Source organism: Egretta garzetta, unplaced genomic scaffold (genome assembly GCF_000687185.1).
Source record: "Egretta garzetta isolate BGI_Z169 unplaced genomic scaffold, ASM68718v1 scaffold447, whole genome shotgun sequence".
Taxonomy (NCBI): domain Eukaryota; kingdom Metazoa; phylum Chordata; class Aves; order Pelecaniformes; family Ardeidae; genus Egretta; species Egretta garzetta.
Genome location: NW_009260397.1, coordinates 2,510,280 through 2,528,353, shown reverse-complemented (window position 1 = coordinate 2,528,353; position 18,074 = coordinate 2,510,280). Strand labels below are relative to the sequence as shown.

The 18,074-nt window shown below is 39.1% G+C and overlaps 1 protein-coding gene across 1 annotated transcript in view; it reads right to left on the bottom strand.

The window, feature by feature from the left end:
* The window catches only part of AACS (acetoacetyl-CoA synthetase), a 39,129-nt gene extending 21,790 nt beyond the window's left edge, over window positions 1-17,339 (bottom strand). Inside the window, exons 1-5 of the mRNA XM_009643171.2 lie at window positions 17,245-17,339; window positions 16,748-16,868; window positions 12,098-12,218; window positions 8,978-9,091; window positions 373-470 (exon numbers count right to left, since the gene is read on the bottom strand). Of these exons, the coding sequence (XP_009641466.1) occupies window positions 373-470; window positions 8,978-9,091; window positions 12,098-12,218; window positions 16,748-16,868; window positions 17,245-17,339 (549 nt within the window). The remainder of the gene's footprint in view (window positions 1-372; window positions 471-8,977; window positions 9,092-12,097; window positions 12,219-16,747; window positions 16,869-17,244) is intronic.
* Between the last annotated feature and the right edge of the window lie 735 nt (window positions 17,340-18,074).

The following is an 18,074-nucleotide window of genomic DNA, read 5'->3' as shown; positions in this document are numbered from 1 at the left end:
AAGCAGCCTTGGGAAAGATTTGGGAAGGGCAGGCCAAGAACCAGACAACTCTGTTGCATTGCTGCTCATTTGCACATTTAATATAATAAAAACTTACCAAGACTATGGATTCTGCCCCAAAATATCCCAACAGTGAGTTAGCTAAAGATACTCAAATTACTATGCTGGAAGTCATTATATTGACAATTGAAAGCATTGGTTTTTGTACAGTTTGCGGTAGCTAGAAAAAAAACTGGTGTACTTGGCTGTGCCAGGAGGTGGCAGTAAGACTAAAGTGAACAGAATTTATCTGTCACTTCCATTTATCACCTTCACCTTTGCCTGAAACACAATGATAGCTTTTCTGCAACAGGTAACGATAAGGGTACTCACGTTAATGCCAAAGTCTGGCGATGTTGAACTCCAGATAGCACCAATACTTGCAGCAGCCAGCATTGCTTCCACCGCGTGAATGCTGTTTGGTAAGTAACCTATGGCAGAATTTGCATGGTTAGAGATGAATTTGCATGGGAAGAGAACTAAAAAAAATACCAAATCTTACGATAAATATAAGGTATACAATAGCCAGTTGAAACAGATAAAAAAATTAAAAATCCTAGACTGAAACATCCTTTAAACTTTTCCACACAATCATAATGTCCTCCTCTGAAGTCAACTCAGCTAGACAAGGAATTAGAAATAATTCCATATATTAAAATAATTGTATCATTTTTTATATCTACAAGGTTACTCCCAACATACAAATATTTCTGCTTAATTGATGAGACTTTCAGGATAAGAAGACAGCACTCTGAAAAGAACTAGGAAAGAGTAAATCTGTGGATTGAATAGGGTACATAGAGACTAGGAATACAGCACCATGCAGGGGAATAGAACAGATCTGTAGAAACAGCCATTAGAGAAGGAACAAGTATATGGAAGAAAAGATTATAAATATTCAGTTCAGAAGGAGAGATTCAGCTTTACAAGAGCTAAACATTGTGGTAGACACTGCCAGAATCTTAAACAAGTAAAACCAGTGTCTCAGCTGATAAGGGAATAATACAACGAGACAAGCGCTGGAACATTCCCCCACAAATGTAGCTCTTCAAGTTTATCTCATTAGCTTGCAGCAAGATTTTGAGATTTAAATTCAATTTACCAAGCCACACAGAAGAAATTAATGTCAAGAAAGTTAGATTTTCAGTGGGCTCGATTTGAGTAACTCTCCAGAAGGTGCTGGGTGGCTGAGATTAGAGTCCAATCCACAAATTAAAACATGCAACTGAAATTCACAAACTACACTAAAGTAGATCAAAGATCTGGAGTTTCAGAACATCCTTCTTAAGTAACCAAAAAGATGTCCAAGTCCTTAAAAAAAGGCACATGACAGTACTTGGACATCTAATTAGAATTCAGTGTTTGAAAGCAAACTTAAATGGCATTAAAAGAGCTTTCACAACCAGTTTATCAAATGTGGTGAGCAGTGACAGACCTTGGACCTCAAGTTGCAGGTGCTCCACCAGTATCTACCAGACAGCAAAAACTCACTAGTGCTAGGCACTTCTCAGAGAGAGGTATTTATGGATGTACTTTTCAGGACAGGAACTAAGATCACAGAGCTTAGCAGCAATTTGTGTTACATTAACTTTATCAAGTAGGAGCGTACTGAGCTTGATTTTTGCCAGTTTGTCTACACAGCTTGAAAAAAATCTATTATTTTTTCAGCTTTGTAAAAAGTAGACTTTAAAAGCAAGTCTTAATTTAAACTGAGATTTTTCTTCCCAATTCAAAAAACAGTGAAATCAATTTCTCAAACCAGCTTGGCCACTTAATCTGTAAGCTGCTGTGCTTCAGGGAGTAGCAACTTTGAAAATGGCATTATGACTGATGCCCAACAATTTCTGGGAAAAACCCTCAACTGTGAATAAAACCCTCATACCATGTTAAAATATAAATTACTCCCTAGAACTGCCTACCATTTGTGGTACATTGTTCAGTGAAGTTTTTAAGTACATAAAGTGCAGCAAAACCCATAAAGAGAGTCTTTATTTTGCTATTTTTCCTTCAGGGTCAAGGTTTATGATATAAGGTACAGTCTCCCAAAATTTTAGTCATTTTTCTTTTAAGAGAAGTCTTCCTGCCTGAACAATAACTTGAAGTTTGAAATATATGAACCAGGACAGACTAAAACGTCTTTTGTGTGATGGAAGCAGTTCTGTTTTAATTGATGTCAAATATTTTCACTGAGCATTTCTTGGATGGGACTACCAGGGGGACAGAGTGCAATGAAAACTAAAAGACATCTCTTCATGCTTTGGAGCCATTATCACCATGCCACAGCTTACAAGTACCAGTTCTATTATAAGCAAGTTCTCCTTTTCACCACTCCTACAGAAGCCCTCAAGGCAAGAACACAAGTCTCTGCTTACTATTGTGAGCCAGACAATTAAATCATTACTTTCATTTGCCAGCTGGCTTTGAGGTGGTGGCTGAGTTTTAGAAGGCATCAGCCAGAAGTGCCAAAAGGTATGAAACGTGCAAGGCAACTTACTCTGCATTTCTGTATCTTTACCCGATCACTGCAGGCAGCCAGGTCTGCTTGCTCACTGAGATTTTCACATACTTGTCCTAATCCCCAATACCAGGTATCATGAATAAAACCGCGGTTCTATTCTGGAAAGAGGTCCTCCAAACACAGAACTCATGTTGCTTTTCTCTCGACTGCTCCCAACTCTAGATGACACAAACTACTTCTGTCAGTCTTTCAGATTAAAACTGGATTCTCAGAAATAAAAATTATTTCTCCCTTTCTCACATCAGAGATTCTGCAAATCAATTACAGGAACTGTCATGTATATAAAACTCTCTGCATTTGACTGTGCCTTTGAGGTACCAACTGACTCTTCAAACCATTCAGCAGGCTGACACAGGTCATAAGCACCTAAAACTTGGTAAACAGGAATGTTGCAGACAAAGAGGAAGAAAAATCCAACTTTTTTAGCTGGATTCACATCAGGGGTCACAGAGCCTATGTACAGAAGCTCTGTACTACAGAATAATAATGGTGCAGCTAATTGAAATATTCATCATATGTTTGTTCATATATATACTAGAGCCTCCACGTTCCTTGATACAGTATTTCAGCTAAGGATCAAAACTAGCATTTGCCAACATGGGTAAAGTCTGCAGAAGGTACTTCTCTGTATCTTAACTTACCTCTTTCTTGAAGCTTGTAAGAAAGGTGGAAACTACATTCTGTTACTAGAAAGAGGAGGATCTTCATACCCTCTTTGCGTGAACTATAAAGCAACTGAAGAGAGGGCTCAAAACACAGGAGATGGGAACCCAGCAACTAGGAACACAGGGTGTGTCATACCAATAGTCCTAGCAGCGCTCCTCCTGGCTCATAAGTGTGTATAAAATCTCCATAAAGACAAAGAAATAAAAGCTTTACTTTGACATAAAACCCATGACAAATTTCTAAGCAGGACAAGCAGTATCTTAAAAACACTGTATGGATAATTTTTTTTTTTTTTTAAGAGTCATTTACAACCTGATGTGCTCAGGACAGCATTTTCTGTCAGTTGCTATTTACTTAATCTAGCATACTCTGAGATTAAATTTAGATTTGTTCATTTACACTACAGTACTTTACCAACAAAATAGGTGAAAACTGTAGTCCAAAAATTTCTGGTACAATCATGCTGGAAAGTATGTCAAAAGTCTCATTTCTCAGAGTGCTGAGAACACATTCCCTGCAAGCATCTAATGCCTTCATAAAGTAGAATAAACATGTGCTCAGAAACAGAGGCATCCAAACATTCGTAAAAATACCAAACTTGTATCCTGCATCAAATATTTAGTTTGAGCCTTGCAAGAATACATCAGGAGGGAGGAAAGCAGGGAGCTGCAACTGAAATATCCTCTCAACAGCTAATACTATTGATCTACACCAGCTCTCAAACAGAAGAGACCAAAGACCAGATTTCCAGTTTCTCTTTTTGATGTTAATATAGCATTTCATATTCCTGTAGGACTTCAAAGTGGTCATCCAACCTAACATTACTGTGGCCTGAGACTATTAGTAACATGCTAATCTTCTTACAAAGCTAGCTTTAAAACCCACGTAAGCAACTAGGGCTAATACAGTTACTATAGATAAAATACCAGCTTTAAACAATGTAATTCACTGATGTTTTGTTGAGCATTTTTTTGTGTGAACACATGGAGAAGATTAGTTTGTTTTTAACTGCTGACTTGTAATAGAACAATGCTGGCTACAGGGATATAATAGAAGCAACCTATCCGGAGATGAAAAACACAGATACTCCCTGTTTTATTTTACTCCTGCTGCAATCATTGTTATTTGCCAAACAGATGGCCAGTGGGAGACCAGGAGTACTTCACATGTGGATCTGTGTAGCTTGCACTAGGCATTTTATCTGTTTCTTCCAACTGTTCAAGCATCATTGACAGTATTGCAAGACATCTTTAGAAGCAGAAAGATGTTTCACCACACATCTGCTTCAATTATGTTTACTATTAAGCACTATCTCCTCAGTGATGGAAAGGGAAGACTAGGATGAAATCAAACTAAAAAGTGCTGACATCGCTCCTTGTCCGCCCACGTTCACCCACCTCCAACTTTAACATACTATTACTGTCATGATGCAACCATAAATTGTATTGAACAAACTAGGGGATATGTGAAGTATAATGAAAAGTTAAAGTAGTCTTGTCTTAGAGGCAGTAAAGCATGAAATTCACAAAAAGAAAACATTAATGGTCTTGTGTATAATTCTAACAGCTCCAGATTTTCAGTTATTTTAAGAGAAAGTAGCAACAAAGGGCATCAGAACCTGGCAGGCTGACTAGGTGTTAGGCAACTATAATAAAATTAATAAATTATCTCTCTTCTATTTAAAAGCTGATTTTTCAGAAGCAGTAAAAGCATGCCCTGTATTACTGCTATAAACTACATGAAGAATCACCCTTACTTCTGCCATCTGCTATAAGTTTTGGAACAAATTAGGCCCCAGTAGATTTTGCCAAGCTTTGAAAAGCCTGATCTTTGATACCACAAGTGGGTGTATGACTCAAACTTTCCCACCCAACACTTAGCATCTCTCCTCCATTTCAGTTTGGGATTTGGAGAAAAGTCTGCAGCTTCAACCTCTGACTGTGATGTTACGGTTTAGCTCTTCCAAGGACTGCCAATATCCTCTGGCACAGGAGAGAAACATATGAAAGAAGTTGAGACCAAATCTAAAATAAATATATATATATTTCTCTAAATAGCTGGATTGCTGTTAAAAATCTCATCGGATTTCTTTCACAGGGAAGCTCTCCCTAGATATGGGCCGCTGCCCAAGGCAAAGCAATCTGTCAGTCAGGAGTCTAGGAGTGGGAAGGAGGGGAAACTGCGCAACAGCTCAACTGATGGCAGCTGATACAGGTTCATCTGACTGAAGATTGCAAGGAAAAGAGTCTCTCACCCACCAGGGTAAGACAGCAGAGTGGAAAAAAGCAGAATGTGAGAAATTGCCCAGAAGAAAAAAAGCACGTGAAGACTCTCAATAATTTAAAAAGCTCTACCTGGGTCCAAAAACATACTGTGATTTTAATGAAGCAAAGAGGGTGCTTTCTTCATTCATTAATCTTTTCTGTTACCAAAAGCAAAGGGCTTTGTAAGGACTCCAAGCACAATGCAAGCCTGCTTCCACAAATAAGCTATAACTGCTCGTAAAGACGTGCTTAAGCTATTGAAATGCTCAAGGGACCCAGTACAGAGACGTGGTACCTACAGCAGCTAGGCAGAAAGGTCTCTGCTGTGGAAGTGCCAGACAGGAAACTTTTGCTCAGGAAATGCACAAAAAGGCCAAGGGAAAAAACAGAGCTGCAGCTGACAAGAACCATGATTTAAGGAGCTGGGATCCAAATAGTGTTTTTCATTGTATTTTCCATGTATTTGTTTCCTTGTTTGTTTTTGTTTTGGGCTGGTTTTGTTTGGGTTTGTTTGTTTGTTTTTTTAAATAACAGTAACACCACCAGAGACTGCAATTTCTGCCTCCTCTTGAAATCACTAAAAATCCTTCCAGGCTTCCTATTGGATTCAACTTGTACATTTTCTCTCCCAAGAACAGGACAAAGTGCACGGTTAAAATCCTACCCCTTTCTGTGGAAGGAAGCCCTGACATTAAGGATGAATTTTCAACAGAAACTTGGAATTGCAACCTTCTGCAAGCATGTAAAAAAACCTGTATGAATAAAAATAAGCAGTGTCTAAAGCATACTGTTTTATTCATACAATCTTAAAGTATCAACTATGCTTTTTAACTTAAAAAAGTCAAGAGGTAATCCAGCTGCCAAAACAACAAACCAGGTTCAATAATCAGCCAGCCTCCAGTTGTGCTAAGCAAAATACAGTCATTAACTAAAAGGAACTGTTATTAAAATTTTAATAGCAGCATTATTAGCTTAATCATTAGCACACTAATGACAGCTATATTTCAATAGCACATCTTCTCTAGCTACAGAGCACACTTCCCCTGCACGGTATACCTTACCAAGAACTGCTCACAAGATGAATACAAAATGGCACCATCATATGTTGTCTTCCCAACTTTCTAACTGGTTTTGATTAGAAGAGTTCTAGCAGTGATAAGCACGTTACAAACAAGACTTTAATTCACACCTTAGAACACAACACAATCTCACATAGATAAAACTCTTTAATCTTAATTCAGAATGAATGTTGCCATTAAACGTGACTGCTCCTGGTCATACTTAAGCATTAGTATTACATCTGTTACCCTAGTGAGGAGTATTTTCTTCCCAGAGACAAAAACCCTCTCATTTAGCAGACACCATTATGTAAAGTCTGCTTCTTAGACTTTAACCTGAGAATTAAGACAGCAGCAAAGGACAGCAGGTTTCTACTTGCAGACACGCACCAAAGCTACAGCTGTTTCTACTCAAGTTTGCAGCTACCATCGGTCCCCACTGTGACATGTTCACACAGAGTTTTCATTCACACAGAACACAAACATATGCAGTAGTTACTCTTCTGCACTGTCCATCACCTTCCCACAACACATTTCATCATATTATGGGATCTGAGACTGGTATGGGGTGCCCTTTTGCTACTTACGCATGAGATTTAATCCTTCGGTTTAGCATAACCAGCGATACACATGAAAGAACTGTTTTGAGCCCTGCTATGACTTTTTTGCTTACTTATAAAACAATAAGGAATAGTGCACTAAATCCCCACAGGGAGTCTACAAAACACAGCATATGAATTTGTTTTGTACACATCAGGAGAAATTTCATTGCAAAAGTCAAAGAAGAGTGCATTCTGTGTGCTTCACGATGCCAAAGAACATTTACAGAAAGTATTAAAAGGGGTCAACAAAAACCTGACTAGGACTTTGATTGGTTTCATGATGTCCAACTTTCCAGCTGCATGCATAATTATGTATTGTTTTGCCAATGTCTTTGGGGTAACCGTTTAAAACACACACAACCCACTTTTTCCATTTGATGTAAATTTCAGAGGACAGGTAGTAAAAAACACTACACTTAAGTTCTAAACACTCAAACTTTGTGGAGTGTAAGTTTTCCTATTCATTAGTTTGGTTTCAGATAGAGGTTGTTTCTCCTCAACAAGTTGTCAGATATGAACGTGCCAGTGTTAAGATGGAGACAAAATTAGCGTATCTTAACTTAGTCTTCATTGAGACAGACCTTCCCGACTTTGCTGGATGGTTCATACCCAATCAAGGATTTAGGTCTAATTCTATGTAAAAAAACCAAACCACCAGCTCTGATAATTAAATGTTCAGTTACCAGTTCCATATGCATGAAGTGTGAGCTCTCAAGTGTATTTTACATTTGCAGGTCATATTTGTGGGTTTAATAAAAACAATAATGCATGATCTGTTTTTGAAGACATGAGTTTGAGTTCTGGTTTATGACATGCAGAAAACAAGCCAAGTAGTTTCATCACTTCGGGTTTGCACCATATAAGAATTTACACATACTTAGGATAATGGCCAAGTATTGCTCAAAGAACATGTGATTCCAGTAGTAAGAGGGATAGGCACATCAGTGGAACTACCAGGTAGGAGCCAAGGACCTCCAAGGCTATTACAGTTTTGACTTGCACCACACTGAAAAAACTAAAGAGCATACATTGCAGAGCACATGAAGTATGCAGATGAAGCGGCTCAGCTGGAAGATCAAAACCAGCAATTTAGAAATAAATGGACTGAGGCCAGCAACTCCTTTCAATGCTTGGACTGTATACTGTACAAGCTGTTCACAAGACAAAAAACTTTATATAGAAAAATACACATGACAGTCTTAGGACAGGAAATATTACTCTAGAAATTTTTGTGAGTTACCAAAAGGATCACAGGGTTCTAACTACTAAGCTCTGCGCTGGTATGACTTGAAAAGTTACCACTCACCAGCTGTTCACTACCACCATTCTGGAAGTCATTACTCCCCAAAGCACTGGTGGCAGAAGATAGCACAAGTCCATTCCTCAAGAACCACAATTCACAGTGCACAGTATTATTTGGGGCCATAAGGTTAGTAATTGCCAGCTGGCACCAGAACAACCAACCTGGGACCATAATGTCCAAGACTACCCCCATGTGAATCTGCCTGACCTATGAGTCGAAGTTCAGCTAGATGCAAAGTCTCCATTGCTTCCGCTTCCACAGAATGCTTATGAAGCAGACCTTAATGAAGCTATGAATAAGGTATTTTCCTTACCCCTCCAGTGCTAGAGAACTTGCAGGCTAATCCAGGTTCCTTCCCTCTAGAAATTTATTTCATACAAACATAAATATAGCAGCACAAGAGCCTTTTCTTTAGAATGTTTCTGTGAAATTGTATTTCATACTCATGTTTCTATAACCTTGACTACTCACTTGCATGTTTCAAGAAATTTTCACCTCTTGTCATTTAAAAAAAAAAAGTTACTCACCCACAACTCTGTCTCCTACTTTCACTCCCATCTTCCTCATGGCTGCAGCATACAAAGCTACAGCTTGTCTCAGTTCTTCAAAAGTAACTTTCAGGATTTCTTCTTTGCCTTCCTCTGAGGAAAGATGATTAAAACAACCAGTCAAAAATTATGCATTGCAACATTGTAGAGTCTAGTACAAACAACTCATTTTGGAAGAAAAAATATGAAGGAATTTTAGGAGAAGAGTTTCTACTAATAATTATCCTTTTTGCTTGTCAAGTTCCTCGTATGCTGTATCAAGCTTTTCTTTTTAATGGCAATCAAGTATTAATCAGTAGTATTCATTCACCATGCACCAGGACATTTAAAGACAGGACCATACATCTGAGAAAAATGCAAACTATTCACTGGAGGAAGGTGTGTTCTCAAAGATCAGTCTGATAAATTGAGTGCACTCATCAAGGCTACCTTATAACACTGAAAGAACCACCTCATTTTCCCGTTTTGCTCAGCCTTCTGACTAGGTCTAGGAAGCAGCAGCAAGGTGCCAACTTCAGGTTTTATTACAGCAAGTCATCATTGACTAGAAAATCATGCACATATAGTTACTAAGGCCTGACTTTCAATATGCTTTTTAAACATCTGCGTTTGCCAACATACCACAAAGTAAATAAACTAAACCGGACTCCATTCATCTCTGAAAAAATCTGCAGGGTGTTTTCATTTTTGTACGGAATGTCAGGTGTTACATAAGCTGTTAATAAATCACTTGTGCAACAAAATGAACAAATCTACAAGTTATAAAAGGCAAAGTTTTTAATCTTAAAGGTCCCTTCCTGTACTTCTCCTCAGTGTGGCTCCTGCAAACCATTTGGCCTGTCCTGTTTCCAGTACCCAGCACTTCCCATGAAAACATACACCAAGGACATCGCAACAAGAATGTACTGCATGCCCTGGTACAGCTGGTCTTTGCAGAACAGCTACCATCAGTCTGATTTCCTTAAGCAGGGAACAGTATTTTTACTCTTGCCTTCTTAGACTTCCATCCCAGTAAATTTAGACCTACATGGAACAAAAGAGCAGGTTGTGACGGGAAAACAACACAGAAGGCAATGTAACATGTAGTTCATAAGCTGAGTGGGGACTGCTGACAGATTCTGTGTTCCCATAGCACAACAAAAAACGGGACTCTGATCTTGCTCCATGATTAAAGCCCCCAGAAGAAGGGAGTCATAAATAAGAGATTCACAATGGGAGCAAGTGACAAGTGAAATTGTTTAGGATAGTTACATTTACATTCCTGCGCTCTCTTCACCCACATTGCTCCCACAGAATCATCCCTAGTGAACACACAAATCTAACATAGGTTCTCTAAACATCACTCCGACCTAGCAGTGAGGGGTTAACAAAAAATACTCTGACTTAAGAGATCTTAAGAAGATTAAATACAGCAGAAGGTCATGAAAAGAGATGCAAGTGGAAGTCTGTTCACTGCAGAGAAGTAAATGTGTTCACTCCGGGACTGATACAGTAATCAACTGGAAAATACTTTTGCTCCTGTTGGTATCATCACCTGTGATTATGTGACTCAAAGCAGTGAGTCTCCAGTACACCCTATGACTTCCTAACAAGAAGCAAGATCTACAGGGACAGTGTGATCACATATCAAACCAAATAATTCACTAAGCTGACAATAATTCCTTCAATAATTTAAACTAAAAGTATTTAACTCCACTTTTTCCTCAAGTTGCATGTTTAGCTTTTAGCATTAACAAATCTACCACATCAATCAACACACATTTAAGAGTTGACTTACTAATCAGTGTTCGGCTTTCAGCTGTTGCACAAGATGTACTTCACTACATTGATTTTTTTTCCCCATTAAATAATACATAAGAAGCTTTTCTAATGATCTCAAAATTTGAAAGTGATGAGTTCATCACTTTGAAGCCAGCTTTCTGTTACAAGCCCCATTTCTATCAGGCTTCACCAGATCAATTCTTATTACACCAAAACCGGGTCACAGATTTTCCCATTCTCTCTGAACTGGTAGTTGATTTTATATATACATGATCAGAGAGGTTTACTTTCAAAACCTCTAAGCAGTAAAATGCAACTGGTAAGTATTTATTTTTCAGAATTAAGCTTACAGAAGATGATTCTGTTGTCTCACATTGTTTTTAAACAGCTATCAGAACAAGAGTAATACATATGTAATTCAAAAAACTGATCTCCATCTCAGAAATCAGAAACTAAGACTTTTAACACCTACACAGTCAATCCATAGTTCTGCATAATTTTCTCTTCTACTGAGCTGTAAGACTGCACTGTCTATTGCTAAGCTATTAAGAAGCATCACTGCTTGGTCAGTCTTACGATAAGGATTAGGTCCAGCAAAAGGGAAGCTCAGAACACAGCTCCCTAAGGAAGCACTCACGCACCTGCACAGAAGCTAATCCCATCTAACAGAGATGAGAATCAATTTTGAAAATTAACAAAGTCAGCAGATATAGGGAAGGACTTTATTGTCTTAACATGACCATCCTCATTATGAGTCTACCCAAATTTTATGAGACTCATACCTTCTCCAGTATAACAAAAAATAAAGACGGAGCTTTATTGTCTCAGGAAAGTAAAAATCCAAGTCTTCCATACATGTAACTGTCCTTTCTGTACTGTCAAAACCAGAGTTAATTCCTACCTACACCCCATGTTGTCCTTAGCACTGCTAAGATAAAAGGCACAGGAAGAGGGTGGGAAGGACAATAGCAAGCAACAGTGCCAAAATAATTCCTGAAGGCAAGCATCAGGCAAGTGTTCATGACAAATGTAGAATAATAGCTCAAATATTGAGTGATGCTAAACACACCATAGTCTCCACTACCTTAATGCACTTAAGCACATTTTAAGAAAACTTCATTTAGTTTGCCAAGGATTTTTCAGAACTATCTATATTCCCACAGCATGTTTTTTGCTGGTTTTTGTGGAGCTGTATCACAGATTCTGTTACTGACATTATTTTCCTCTTTTCTCCTCACCCAAGCCAGTTTATTTCAAGGTTTCATAAAAAGCAGAGCTGTTTTATAAGGGCTAGTCCTGTGAACTATAAATAAATACAAGCCATTCATTCTTTCTTACTTGCTGCATACAGTGCAATCTTGTCATTGTCCTTGTGCTTTAGAAGATTTTCTGCATAGTTCAGACGGCTACCTTTAAACCACTCCGGGACATCTGCAATACTTTTGGACATATCGACCACCTGAAAAAAAAAATATATACAATACACTCCTGGAAAACTGTAATATAATTTATTTTTCAGAGCACTGTACAGAGATCAGCTAATTAATTCCAAGCTCTTTATACACTCCATTAGGCAAGAACCATTTCTCCCAGCTTACAGATGGCAAACAGACACTAGATTCTGTAATTACAGGCCTGGAAAGATTAACTATTTGTCAACTGTCACAAGCAAAGACGTCATTGCAACAAAACTAAAAAGAGTTCTTTGTTGACAGTTCTACCTTCGGCCCAGCCTTAAAATACACCAGTGAAGCAAACCACTGGTGCACGCTAGCTACATCCAGACCACAAGATACACACAAACCACAGTGCACACTGGGGTTTTGCCTCTGGGAACGTCCCAAACAGGGACTGAGCTACAGCATATTGTAGCTCTCTACCAGGCCATACGCTCCAGCCTCTCTCTCAGAAAAATCAAAGCATAGGAAGGTGTGAGTACCCAGTCTTCCCCAGCATGAGTCATGAGGTACAGAGAACAACATCAGGAACTTCAACAATGGTAATTCAAATTAACCCTAGGCTAAATAACTGACTTGTATAGGCTGTAACTAAGAAGTTCAAGCTTTTTATTCCAGCTCTCCATTTTTTAAGAATTAAGTTGCAGTAAATATTTTAGTACTCCACAGCTTCATCCAGAGTGCAGAAATACTGCTGCTGACCTCTACAACTAACAAATATTGTATTACAAACTGTCAGGGTGCACATTTCTACCATCCTTGATTTGTTGTTTACCAAAAAGAGGGTCCAACAATCTAATAAGCCCACATTAATTCACCATTTAGGACTAAGACATACAAATAAATGAAAAATGCAGTGAAAAGTAGTCATAATTTTATGTTCAACTGAAACATCTTCCCCCATCTTGAACTAATTAATCTCAAAGTATGAAATAATGCCTTGCTAAGCCACAGTTAGGACTATACCTTTAATGTAAGTGACTGGTAAAGAACCCCTTAGTATTAGCCACAAAGGTCTGTAAATTCCTTCCAAAATGCCCCACTGTTCAGAGATTCAGCTGCCCAGCAGCACATGTATTTTGTAATCTTTACATTGAAACTTTATTTTGTAGTTGTGTTTTCAAAAGCTTCAGTTTATACCCTGAGGTTCTCTCTCATGGACTGCACATGCATTACAGAAACAGCATTCTTGCAGACCAAGTAAAAGGCTCTGCTGAAAGCCAGATAGAACTCAAATACCTCCCATTCCAGAGAACCCAATATTTTTGTGCTTTGAGGTGTGCAGTGTATGTATTACTAGAGGCAATCCTAAAATTAATTCTTATAAGAGAAGTTAAAGCTCATGTGGAAACACTCTACTGTATTACTTTATTTCAAATGAATTTTCTAAAAAAATGGGAACTCAAGGAGATATCTTTCTTGTAACCATTAGCTAGAACTGAGTTTTAGCATTTACAGTTTATCAACTTAGGGTGCAGAAATATTTTTTATACCAATATATATTACTGCAGTAATTAAAAGCCACTCTTAGTACTGACTCATTACCAACTTCCTTAGCTTGAAGAAAACTAAACAGAATATTTTCAGCATTTTCCTGGACAAGATCTAATATAATCCTATTTTTTTCCCCTGAAGTGGAACACCCCTTTGAAGAGCTTCACTAGCATAAGGTGCTGGACTCACTACTTGATGTTTCATTATTTTCTACTTGGGTAATGCCTATGACTCCTAGTTAAGCCAGATCTCTTTGGTAGTGGTACTTAGTTATACAAACAACCTGATCTCTCCCTTAGAGGAAAGTTCTCAGCAAGCAACAGAAACTCAGTGTCTGCTAATTTAGTGAAAGATCCCAGCTAGATCCAGTTCCAGCAAGTCTATAAAAAAGCAGAGCTTTGCAACAAGCCTTTTACTTCATACAGTCCCAACAAATGCTCAGCAAGTCCACAAGAAAGGGAAAGACGTGCAGTCCACAGTACTGCTGACAGCAGTCCTCATTAAATGAGTAAGGCTTCACTCCTCCTCAGAGCAGAGGCATACAAGGCCAATTTGTGTGGTGAGGTGAACATGCCAAGTATCAGCTGTACTCCCATGCCACCAGCTCCTGTTCTACAATTGCTCTTCACAGCAGCTCACCAGTGACCACTTCCCAAGCCTCAGTGGCTACGAATAAGCATCACATTAGCAATATCCTCCATCCACACCTCTAATGCATTTCCCTTCCTTGAAGTGGTTCGCTAGTTGTGCTCTAACCATGCATTAGCATGCCCCAGAGATTCTACTTACCCTAAGCAGAGACTATACCTTTGAGAATGAATCTCACTGTAACTGAGACAGATGATCCTTGCCTTACTGTGGTACATGTGGTGTTCTGTATGATCTGAAGAGCAAAATAGCATGCCTCATGAAAAGCTAGAGAGCAGATGCTATCAGAATGCTCAAAGCAGTCCCTCCACAGGAACAGCTCTCAGATGCTTCTTGTGGCAAAAAGTAGTAAGTTCAGACTACATTCCTCACTTAAAATCAACAGCTACTTGTAACTTGACATAATACCAGTGCTGCCATGCCAGCATAGCTTTGTACATGGCAAGCGCCTTTGTTCTTTTCAGAAGCAACATGGATATCAATTGCTAGAGTGACATGAACATGTCTACAGTGAACACTTAAAACCTTTACTAAGTTTAAATAAAACACTGGCCACCTTATAATATGTAAAATTTTTATTGTTATTCTTAGAATGACCTGTGAAAGTAGAAACTGTTTCACTGGCTAGGAACAAAGCCAGTGCCCACTTTGGTTCATGAAAAGTTTTATTTTCCTCAAAGCACAACAGTTCCTTCCAACAAGCAGCAGGGATCAGGTTGTAACACAATTCAAACTTTTCAGCTCTTTAGCTACTGCAGAACAGCACAGGTACTTTGACCAGCTTTTCCTCCTAACAGGCAACAGAAATGGGCCAATGGTAAGGGCTAACAGCAAGTTAGCTTCAAGGCTCAATAAAGCTGAAGTCAAGCCTTGAAGCTAACATTATGCTGACACTGAGGCAAACACCAAGGTCCACAAAGAGCAAGTCAAGTATCTTCCGCAGTACTTGTCTATCAGCTGACTCTGCCTCTCCTGTTTCAAGATCCCACATCACAGCAAGACCCTTGTAGAATAAACAGGCATGCAGGAGCCTAGAAGCTCACAAGTAGTCTAGTTAAAGCCTTCCTAGACATCCCCATCTTGCTTCTCATCCTCATGAAACATCAATTTCTAGGCCACCATTGCCTGCTTCAGTCTCCCTTCCAGTTCACCAGCCATTGGTGGTATCTGGAGCAACAGACTTCCAGGAGTGCTAGACCTGTAAGGCAAGAGAACAAGTGTTACTGTCCAGCTTCCTCAGTACAGATACAAGGATGCAAAATAGCTCCTCTGAACTACTTGCTCAGGACAATTTGTACTGATGTGGGAATTTAGAAAGATAGCCTTGCTAACAGCAGAGAGTATGTAGAGAAAGTACAGTATCCTAATACAACCTGGCTAGATTTTGAACTATCTATAGAAAAAATAAAGATTAAACATTTACAATCTTCAGACTACATACTTGAAAAAGCAGGCTAGTTCTTAACATTCTTCTGAATTTACTCTTCTAAAGGGTGGGTCACATTAAGACACCTGAGCATGCAGTTTCATGGCAGGAGGAACCACTTGATCTATCACAGCATGCAGTACAGAAATTTGTAAGACAGGAAAAGGCAAAAGAAACTTACCAGTTCCCTCTGCAGAGCTGCCAGTACTCTGAGTGTTCCTGGAACAGATGGCCTCCAGGGATTAAGATAAAGTCCAGTGCTCTCCAAGTCCCAGGAAGGTTCTTCTCTATCAAGCTTTTGAAGTAATTAGTCCATCTTCCTCAGATGGAAAACCACAGGGTGATGTTGATATCCTACACCAGGACTGTACAAGGGCTCCAGCTTTGTCCTCCACTTGCAAGAGCTTCAAAGTCACCTTTATCCCAAAGCAACACTGTGGCACAGTCTGGTATTCCACCTGTGGTTGCATTCAACCACTGCCATTCCCTCAGAGATATTTCAAGCCTACATCTGATTGCAGAGACTTCCATAACTAGTTCTACAGAACTGGAGTGCAACAGGTGTGTTTATTAGGTAAGCTGACTCAGGGAACATAAACATGAATTTGACTGCATGCCAGCATTTACAAAATCATGATGATCTTCTACCAGCATGATCCTGAAATGGATCAGTACAGTATATCTGTAGACTCCTCACATGCAGCCAGGACTGCCAAGGTATGTGAGAGCACATGACAACAGGGGCACTACAGCAGAACGGTTTAGGACAATAGAACGTGAGGATTTCGTTGTGCTAAAGCATATCAGCAACAGAACACCACCATCCACCACACAAGGAAACTCAGGACTATACACCTGAGGGATTCTTCATATCACTTGCAAAGGTTCTAGGAACAGGTCAAAAGATTTATTGTAAAACTGGTTTATCTTCCCTTTGACTGTTTAAGATAAATATGGACTTACCTCGTCATACATGCGAGAACATACGATGTTACTGTACTTCCAAAATTCTGCCCAGAAGTCCGAGTAGGATTCCACTGACCACTGGTATAAGTCATCGTAGTTGGCTAGAAGTAATAGACACCTGTTAGCATTATGCAGAGGATTATAGGAATTTAGGTAAACTACAATTATGGATTTCCCAGATACAGAAAATTTGTGGGCAAAACCACCAGCAAGATAAAACTGATCAGAGTAGATCACTTCTCTGTTCAAGGGAAGCGACTATGGCATCAACAGGAACAGTCTACTTGAACATACAGCATCATTTCACCTGACTGTTACAAGCCATTTGCCACCACAGAGATATGGACCTTTCCCAGTAACTCTGTGCAACATCTACCCCCCACCCTCATTGGTGAAAACAAAGATTAGACAGCAGGACAGAGTTCCACTTGCTGACACTTGCACTAAAACTGGTTTATCTTCCCTTTGACTGTTTAAGATAAATATGGACTTACCTCGTCATACATGCGAGAACATACGATGTTACTGTACTTCCAAAATTCTGCCCAGAAGTCCGAGTAGGATTCCACTGACCACTGGTATAAGTCATCGTAGTTGGCTAGAAGTAATAGACACCTGTTAGCATTATGCAGAGGATTATAGGAATTTAGGTAAACTACAATTATGGATTTCCCAGATACAGAAAATTTGTGGGCAAAACCACCAGCAAGATAAAACTGATCATAGTAGATCACTTCTCTGTTCAAGGGAAGCGACTATGGCATCAACAGGAACAGTCTACTTGAACATACAGCATCATTTCACCTGACTGTTACAAGCCATTTGCCACCACAGAGATATGGACCTTTCCCAGTAACTCTGTGCAACATCTACCCCCCACCCTCATTGGTGAAAACAAAGATTAGACAGCAGGACAGAGTTCCACTTGCTGACACTTGCACTCCCTATCATATCAACTCAATGCTTTAATACAGCAAAATATGAACAAGTCTTCCTGACAAGAGACATTTGCTGTATGGTTCTAGTCCAGGACCAAAGACCTCTGCCAGCATGGTAACATGGAGATGAGATGCACTCACTATTCAACTGTAATACCAACAGCACTGTTACAAAGGAAACGTGTTATTCCTCAATAAATAAGGGGTCTAACAGATCACAGCTTACCTTTCCATGCTAAAAGAGCATGAATGAAGTTAAACAAGATGTTTACTAGCTGAATATTATAACCATGACCTGGCATTAAACATGGAAATGAGCAGTTTTAAGTCTTACATGACTGAGACAGATGAAGTAACATGAGGAATGCATAGCAAAAACCTCACAA